This window comes from Cryptomeria japonica, chromosome 1 (genome assembly GCF_030272615.1).
Source record: "Cryptomeria japonica chromosome 1, Sugi_1.0, whole genome shotgun sequence".
Classification (NCBI taxonomy): Eukaryota; Viridiplantae; Streptophyta; class Pinopsida; order Cupressales; family Cupressaceae; genus Cryptomeria; species Cryptomeria japonica.
The window spans coordinates 486,638,949-486,648,609 of record NC_081405.1 but is presented as its reverse complement, the minus strand read 5'-3'; the positions used below and the strand labels follow the sequence as shown (position 1 = coordinate 486,648,609).

The window sequence follows — 9,661 nt, the reverse complement described above, 5'->3', positions numbered from 1 at the left end:
TCCAATAATCTTTCACCTCACTTTTTTAAGACAACTGTCACCTTTCACTTTGAGGATTCACCTCCCTATTTCAATAAAATTTATATTTAAATTCGTAACTCCTCCAAAAATAAATCTTACCTTTTTGGGAAAGACAACCAAATCCTTCCTCCTTTATTTTCTAATCTCCATCACTTGGCCACCCCATAGTGTGAAACCCTCTTACTAAACTTGTCTTTCTATTCTTGCTTGAGAACACCACCTTTTATGAACCGTTGATCTTTCACCTCCGTATTTCAATATAATTCAATGTTTAAATTTCCAACTCCTCGAAAAGTAAGTAAATCTTTTTTTTGGAAAACCAACCAAATCTTTCCTCCTTTATTCTCTAATCTCCACCACTTAGCCATTCCATCTCATGAAACCCTCTTATTCCAATAATCTTTCACCTCACTTTTTTAAGACAAGTGTCACCTTTCACTTTGAGAATTCACCTCCCTATTTCAATAAAATTTATATTTAAATTCTTAACTCTTTCAAAAATAAATCTTACCTTTTTGGGAAATACAACCAAATCCTTCCTCCTTTATTTTCCAATCTGCATCACTTAGCCACCCCATCCTATGAAACCCTCTTACTACACTTGTCTTTCTATTCTTGCTTGAGAACACCACCTTTTATGAACCGTTGATCTTTGTGACAAGATCTCAGCTGTCCATTCACTTCACCAAGATTCTATAAATCAAGACCTTCACCTTTCATTTTCATCAAGTGTTGTTGGTGTACGCTCAGTGTGTTAGTTTGTTATTGTGAGTTTGTAATCTTGCCAACGTTATGCTGAAATTCCTATAGAGTAGTCCATCTTCTGGAGTTTTGGGTGCATCCCATTGCAAGCTCAATCTGAGGAGTCATGAAAGTATCGAGGTATTAAGATACTGTGCATGCTGTGTTTTTATTATTATTTTTTACCTCATTGCTTTTGTTGTCTGCAATCTCATCGCTCTCTTGTTGTGCATCTCATCTTACAATCATGTCTGCCCCCGATGCCTTCTGCACACTTCCTGATTCTCTTGTTGCTTTAATACTATCAAAAATGCCAATAAAAGACGCTGTCAAATCTTGTATTCTTTCCAAGAGGTGGAGGTTTCTCTACACTCAAATGCCTCAACTCACTTTCGATCCATATGAGATGTCTTTTTGCACTTTCCTCAATCTTCTCTTAATATCAAGGGTTGAGAATATAATTTCCAACATCTTGCTTTTGCACTCGCGCAATCTGGAGGGATTTCACCTCCACAACAACACACCGGTGAACTTCAATCGGGAAAATGTGTGTAAATGGGTAAGATATGCATCTCGGTACAATGTCCAACATCTCACTCTCTATGATCACACCACTTTTCCAATCGTTTTAATAGAAATCCCACCCCCTGCTCTCTTTTCATGTTCGCATCTCATAACACTTAATCTGGGTAACTACGATCTCACCAGTTTTCCAATCGATTTCGTTGGATTCCCCCACCTCCTTACTTGTCACCTCCAATATGTTCAATTGACAGATGAATCTTTGGTCTCCTTCATTTCTCTCTGTCCCCGTCTGCAGAAACTTGAAATAAGGAGAGATTCTGGGCTAGGTAATGTAGTAATATTTTCATCCACTATTGAACATTTGAGAATGGAAAGAGTAAAGTCTCTGTCTCTTAACTGCCCCAAACTTAGAACTCTGTCGGGGGTATTGATTGAGGATTTGAGTGTGAATGGTGTAGTACTGCTCTATGAGCTTTCACATGGCACCTTTCATCTTGAAATGGACTGTGGAGGAACTCTGAGGGTATTGAACATGGATTGGTCACCTGCAATGAGTGTTGGACACCTTTCAGCAAGTAGAGTTCTTCAAATTGTGGGCAACTTCCAGTCCCTGAAGAAACTTGTCATACACCTGAGTAATCGCTGGGTGTTCAGAAGGGAAGCAGGTATGGATGTTCCTCTATTGGACCTACTTCACAGGCTTCCAAATCTTCATACGCTCTCTATGTTTGGCTACTTTCTTTAGGTATTTACACAAACTTCAAAGTTCTGGACCAATGGTTATAAGTTATAAGTTTTGTAGTTTAATGTAATGCATTTTGAATTTAGATAAGTGATAGATAATAGTGGTTCTTTTTAAGCAAGTCATTAGGGTTTTCCTCAGCGAGATAAAATGAACTCTGGGTTAAATTACTGATTAATGGCATTGCAATGCAGGAGGTGGCAAGAGATCCTATACCTGACTGCCTCACCCCTCCACATGTTAACCTCAAGAAAATATGTGTAGACATTCATGAGTTTGACCACAAGGAAGTTGCAGTAATAAGTTGCTTGCTTCAGAGTATGCCCTCTCTCCTAACATTGGAAATTCGGCTGCCTGAAAAATTGGATGAGAGTGTGATACCTGATAATTTGGATGAGAGTGAGAGTGAGTATGATTATGAGGGTCAATGTTTGAAGCTGTTAAAAGATATTATGTATATGAGGAGGGCATCCTCACTAGCAAGGATAATTATACAAGTAATAGGCTGAAATTAAAATATGTTCTTTGAACTGCATAACTGCGTTTTCTGTAATACCCTGTTTATGGTATTTAATTCCATTCTCCTTTTTGCTTTTAATGAAAAAACTGTTCATGTTGCTTAAGCTCCATCTGCTATCTGCTTTCTGCTTTCACTCGCACTGTAGTCTAGTCTTATGATTTGTTTCAAAGAAATAAATTAATCTTGAAATGAAGGAAAATGATAGGTTAAGCCCAGCCATCTCTACCGCAGTCAAAATAAAAGATAATATTGCAATGACAATAAGGTTTTTTTTTTTTCTCTGTGTTTCCTCTTTACTGAAACGTGTGGGTTCCAATACGGTCATGTATGTTTGTTAATTATTAGTTGTACTTTGAAGCATTCCTTTTTTATAAAAGTCCCTAGGAAGATTTGATTTCATGGCTGTACAAAATGGATCTGCTCTTTGCTTAGATCTGACTGTATTTTTCTGAAAATTTGAGGTTTTCTGTGACACACATTTATAGCGGAGAATACTCAAAGTCATTTTATTGCAAAACATAATATAGACTATTTTGAATGAAGGATATGTATAAATATGAATCATGTTCTATTAGTTTTTATTATTAATTATTATTATTGTCATATGTATATCTATAGCTAACTGTAACTAATTAAAATGACACAAAAATTCAATAAAAGATTGTTTATTTTATTTTTGCAATCTATGATGAATAAAAGAAAACATTAACAATAATTTGTTTATTTAACCTAATTTTATCTCATATAATGATAGCAAATCCTACTAGAACTCATTTATTTACTGTTGCATATAGGAACTAGAAAATCCTTTAACATGTATTTCACAACATAAAATAACTAGAAAGTTCAATAGAATTTTTTTCTATATTCTTTCCCAACGCATAATTCATAAAAATTTCATTAAAAACCTATTTATTTTCTCTCTTACATACCATGGCCAAGAACTCATTGAAACATCTTTATTTTCCTATGACATACCATAGTCTTGAAAGGTATTTTAAACATACTTTACTCAATTTACAACAAGCATAAAAGCTCTCTTTTCAAGACATCTACTAAGGTATTCGTACAAAGACTTGACATTTCAAAATCTCTAAACTAGAGAACAATGATCTCCCAAATTTGCAAGTCAAATTGATAACAAAAGACTCATTGTCAAACTATATACAATTGTGGGATGATTGAGAAAGATTATTCTACTCTTCAATCTTTGCTAAGACAAAAAGTGTATTCATAGATATCTTGTTAAGGTAATTAAAGGTGAATAATAACTCTAGGTTAAATAACATAAATATGTCCTACTCAAAATTAAACTTTTTAAAATATATCCTTCCTAAAAATTTATAAGTTTGATCAAATCTAATTAGAATGCACATGGTGCTACATTGTTCTGGATGGTAGGATATGGTTTAATTGAAATTCTTTTTTCAAACCACTTTTCATCAACTTTTCTTGAACTAAACTGTTTTCAATTAAATCTTAGCATTTCAAGTTTTCTTCTACAAGATGGGGTTATCCAATTATTTTGGTTCTTCTTCCTACAAAATAAATGAGATAAAAAAAAATTCTATAAGAATAAATATAAATGCTGCACTCTATTAGGATTGTGTGTGATACTTATCTTATTAATACTAAGTTCCTGTTGAAACCCCACCATATGTTAGCAATGTTTGGCACTTGTAAAATATAGGATATTTCGAGTGAATTTTAACTCTACATCAAAAAAATTATGAGTAGTAATCTCATGCCTCTCACCTATTCATCACACTCTGATATTCTCAAAAGTTCTAAAAAATTAAGTATTAAATTCGTAGGGGTCATTTTCTTATGTTGTCATTCTCTCCCTATAGATCATGACAATAACGACTCATGAATTTACTATAAATCTCCTAAGTGATGGTCTTTTTGGTTTTTTGGCTTGTTTTTTATTAAAGAAAAAACAGGTTTTAAAGGGACCCGAAACCATTTACAAAAGGAGATCGGTTTGGACTTAACAAGACATTAAGCAAAAACAGACCACAACAACAAAATAGTCCCATAGCTAAAGATATTCAAGAATAACCACTAAACAAAGTTGAACTGAGATGAGATGGAACAAAGCCAAGAAAGGTGATCGAAATAGATTGATCCCTCCAAAATGAAAAGTTGCCTTACAAATAAAAACATATACATGGAAAATCTGCAAGTAGTCCGACATCCAAAAGGAGATACATCGAGCCATGAAAAAGAAAAGGCAAAATAAAGTTCCCACTGCCCAAGAGGGTTTTAACAACATGCACCCCCAACCTAGAGCAAACAACCATCATTAGGATTTCCCTTTGGATCCCTTCTTTTGGGATCTAAGGGTCATGTCAAAAGAAAGCAAAGAACTTTTAGAATGTTTGCTTTTAATCGAAATCCAACCTTCTTCAACCTTAGCAGCCTCAGCTTGCTAATCCAGTGTATCCAAGGCAGGAAACCCATTGCCCAAGGAGAGGCCAACAAACATCGAAGAACTTGTAGGACCAACAGAGCCAAGGCCAAGCACATCCCTGGAAGAAGAAACAGACAATGGGACAACTCCAACAAACGCATCAGAAGCATTAACTGGTATAGGAGCAGCTCTAGCAGACATACCATCTAGAATCCTGACACACCCAACAACATGGATAGATCCAACAAGTAATATATCAGGGCCACTAGATGGCTCAGAAGGAGTCGAAGAACGAACACAAATTGAAACATTAGCAGAAGGGACAACACAAACAACAACATCCATTGAAGGAGTATCAGATCATGTCCCAGGGACCAAGGGGGTAGATCTAGCAGAATCTACCACAGGTACTTTAGAGCCATTGATGGGAAGATCCTACCAAACTGTCTGAGAAGAGCTCTTGAAAATCATATAATGTTGAGAAGAGGCACCTTTCCACCACGAAGAGGGCTTCTTCACTTTAACTTTCTCTAAATCACATTTAGTTGCGAAATGCCCAGTCTTGAAGCATCTTCTACATCTAAAGGGAATTCCTTCACAATCCAAAGGTTGAATCCAGAAACAACTGGGGGTCGAAAGTTTGATCTCTGCTGGTAGCCCCTTGGAAGCATCAATATATACCAAAATACGAGCATAGGTGGAATGGAGGATATTAGAGGACTCCACATCCACCATAAGAAAATCTCCCAATGCCTCACCCACTTCCTCAAGGAGCCGGTCCACCCAAAGATGAAGTGGGAGGTTGGGGAGTCTAACCCAAATTGGCATTTTACAGAAGGATTTAAATGAGGGATTAAAATCATCATGCCAGGGTTTAATCATCAAAGGGAAATGATTCTCCCAAGTAAAAAAATGGTCACATAGAATGATCTTTCTATCTACCATTTTATCAAACTTGGCAATAAAAAAACCTTTGGCCAAAGGGAAAATCTAAACTGAATCTGAAATGAGGGGTTCCCAATGCCTAGAGATCTAGTCATGGAGTCCCAGGAGACTGGGTCAAAAACCCCTAAACCGACATATAACCATAGTAGAAGAAAGATCAAAGGCAACCTAATCAATCTCTTTAATTGTCTCTTCTTTGATATTAATATAAATAGACTTACAAACATGAAAAGGCTGTCTCAGCATGAGCAGGTCCCTTACCCCCACCAAAAGCCAGACAATCCGCATAAGATCCCCTAGAGACCCCAAAAGTTGAGCAATCTGTGCGATCCTTCCCTGCACCCCCTATGATAGATCCATCTACAACAGTGGGAGCAGAAGTGGACCCATCACCATTCAAAGCAGCTGCAGCAGGGGCGCTCTTGTCCACTCAGGCGGGAGAGCCATTGGACCTGTATTTTAAATTCTCGAACATCTCCTTTTGGATTTTTGGTTTGTTAGGCTCCATCCTTGGTGCATATTTATTCACCGAATCCAAATGATCTAGTATAAACCCTTACAAATTTATCTAAGTAAAGTTATCATGGTTAGCATGATAGTCATCCAAGTCTTAAATTTTTTTAATGTCTTAAAGAGTTATGGTATATATCATAACAACAACATCATATTTACCAATCAAATTAAATTATGTTTTGTATTTATTAATTACATGCATAAATATGTGTTGTGTGTTATGCAATCAACCTAGATTAATTCTATATCACAATTTTGAACTATAGATTAAAAAAGGTTCAACTTGCTAGTTTTTAAAGCATTATAGAGTCAAATAAAATACAAAAATATTATTTGGATCACACTTGGTTGTGAATTGTACTAGTTCATATCTAAAATCACATTATGTGATCAAGTATGAAACTATATTGTAAGATGATGTGTTTTCTATATTGATTCAATTTCACAATTATAGAATTGGTTTTGGATTTGACCCTAAATTTTCATAAACAACCTACTTACATATACTATCTATTATGCATAGCTTTTGGAGTTAATTGTATAAATATTTTCTCATTAGTCAAGCCCCTTGAGTTGGCTTAAATATTTAAGAAAGTTTGAAGACAAGTCAAGCAATATTGTAAAATAGATATCTATAGCTATGACCAATGATGTAATTGTTGGTGTGAAAAACGATATTTCCTATCCATTTTTCCCTTTTATAGTGTGAACAATGGACATTATCTAACCACTTCCTAGTTAGATCATTTTCACACATAATCACAAGTTAAATTTACTTAAAGGGAGTCATGGATCATATTTCTAGAAGTCTTTGTGGACATGTGATCTTACCTTATATTTGTCTTACATCATGGGATTAAACTACTTGTCATCATCCTAGTTAGTCCTATCTATCAACATTTCCTATAAAAGAAAGACATTATATGTACATTTTAATCTTTTGATCTCATAATCAAATGAAGTTTAGTTTTGAGCTCATCCTCCAGTCTTTGATCGACAAATCTAATTCACTCTACACCAAAATGAAGCAATATTTTTATATTGTTTCTCATTTGTAGAATTAAATCTTTGGTGTTGTGGGTTAATCATGACATCTTGAGTCTACTAGTGACTCTAACATGGTATTAGAGCTTTTGATTTGTTAGCCCCTTCTCAAATCTAAGAGATAATCAGGTTGGATCTTTTTCTGAGTTCACTTTAGAATAAAATAGACCCCAATATTACATCTAGAAGGTTGGAAAACCTCTATTTTCATATATGGAACTCTATATTTGGATAACAAAAAACTTTCACCATTTTTTACAATTTCTAGATTATAAAAAATTTCTAGATTATTTTTCTAAATTTGTATGGAATCCATTTAGTATGGATAAATACCTTATGACACTTGTCATTGTTAGTCTATGTAGGTGTCAATAAAGTACCTTTGACATATTCATAGAATTTTTTACATATGTATTAACTAGCATAATGTTTAGTAGAAAAGTACACATTTTGGACTTTAAAAAATATATTTTTAATCATTTGTGTATCTATTTAGGGTTGTAAGAATAACACCTTGACATGAGCATCATTGAGGTCCCTAACATACCCAACTAGAGGCACTAAACTCTTGTGGGTGGTGCATGGGTCGTGATCACTTCATCGACATTGATGCTTGTTGAACACACGACAAGACTAAGAGGGGGGGGTGAATCATTCTGAAAATTCAAAACAAATTAATTGTAAACAACATTAAATAACATAGCGAAAACATATCAATCATCAACATATGAACACTAGATTTATGTGGAAAACCCAAACAAGAAAAAACCACGATGAGAAACTAACTCACAATATGAATATGAATGATTACAAAGTTTTAGGGTCACTACCAAGGAGCAACAACACCTGATGGAATTGCAAGGCTAAGGCACACTACCTTAGGGCATGATACAAAGACTTGCACAACTAAGACTAGCTTCTTCAAGGCAAGATGCAATCTACTGCCGAATATCTCACTATCAATCAACAATAAAGGAAATAGTAGAACTGAAGCTTAGAAGGATATCTTGAACATGAAATTTGCCATGAACTATTGGATCAAGTGACCAACATCATGGGAAAAATCTCTAATAATCACCTTTGTCACAACACACTATCTCACCAAATAGATCACCTTCAAAGCTCTGACTTTTGCACTTTTACAATCTTAATTTTGCTTGCACGTCATTAAAATACACTTCTCATCAATTCACAAATAATCCATCCATAAAAGTTCTGCATTCACAATATGAGATAGATTACTGAAAACTTAATTTAGAGTTGACCGAAAACAAAATAAATATTATTACACAAAATAAGCCACCCTGCCAAAAATATTCAAAGTGGTCCATTCCATGACATAGAGGGAGCTGCTGCAACAATTTCTACTTGTAGACATTGATTATAATTTTCTATTTGTCCCTCTTCTTCCCTTAAGGTAGCATTTACCTTTCTGTATTCAGTGAAATCAATTCATTATTTCCAAGATCTATTGCGCTTAGTCTAGAAATGATGTCGCTTTGCTCACTTTGTGGCCAATTCAAATCAAGTTGAATTAACAAGAACTAGTTTTCATGGGGTAATACCACAATCCTATGACATCAATTTGTCCCAAAAACCTGTCTTAGTGATGTCAGTTTGCTCCCATTTCAATCACATGACATCATTTTCTCCCAATTTCAATCTCATGGCATCATTTTGACCCATTTTCCTATCCTATGGCTTCATTTTGTCCCCATTTTATGTCCATTGACTCACTTTGACCCGATTTACTCGTTTCAACCTAATTTTCCCAACTCTTCCCATTTTCTTTCCATTTCTTCCCAATTCTTCACAATTTCACCCAATTTGACTTAATTTGATCAAATCGAGGTCTCTAGACATCAATTTGACTTATTTTACCTGCTAGGTCTAATTAATATTAAATAAGAATTTAATATTTATTTATTTTCAATTTTTCCTATTGATTAAATAAATTCCATTTTATTTAACTATCTAACCCATAAATATAAATAATAAATTAATAAATTATATTTATTAATTTATCATATTTCTCTTATTCTAAAATGGACATATTAATAAATTTTATTTATGAATTCTCCATAATATCTTCTTTTTATGAGGAGATATTTAATAAATCTTATTTATTAATTATCTCTATTTGTCCTCTCATGTAGGGATAATTCACAATTTTTTAATTTTTAATTCTCCTATTCAT

General features: G+C 34.3%; 1 protein-coding gene across 2 annotated transcripts; it reads left to right on the top strand.

The window, feature by feature from the left end:
- Positions 1–760: 760 nt before the first annotated feature.
- Positions 761–2,567, top strand: LOC131032936 (putative F-box/FBD/LRR-repeat protein At5g22670). 2 transcript variants are annotated; one of them, XM_059207375.1, is made up of 2 exons: positions 761–1,952; positions 2,224–2,567. In XM_059207375.1, exons 1-2 carry the CDS (start codon positions 1,010–1,012, stop codon positions 2,247–2,249), a joined length of 969 nt encoding a protein of 322 aa, XP_059063358.1. In that variant the 5' UTR covers positions 761–1,009; the 3' UTR covers positions 2,250–2,567. The 2 variants fall into 2 exon arrangements, with proteins under 2 accessions (XP_059063358.1, XP_057820054.2); XM_057964071.2 differs by having other exon boundaries at positions 761–2,032.
- The last annotated feature ends 7,094 nt before the right edge of the window (positions 2,568–9,661 follow it).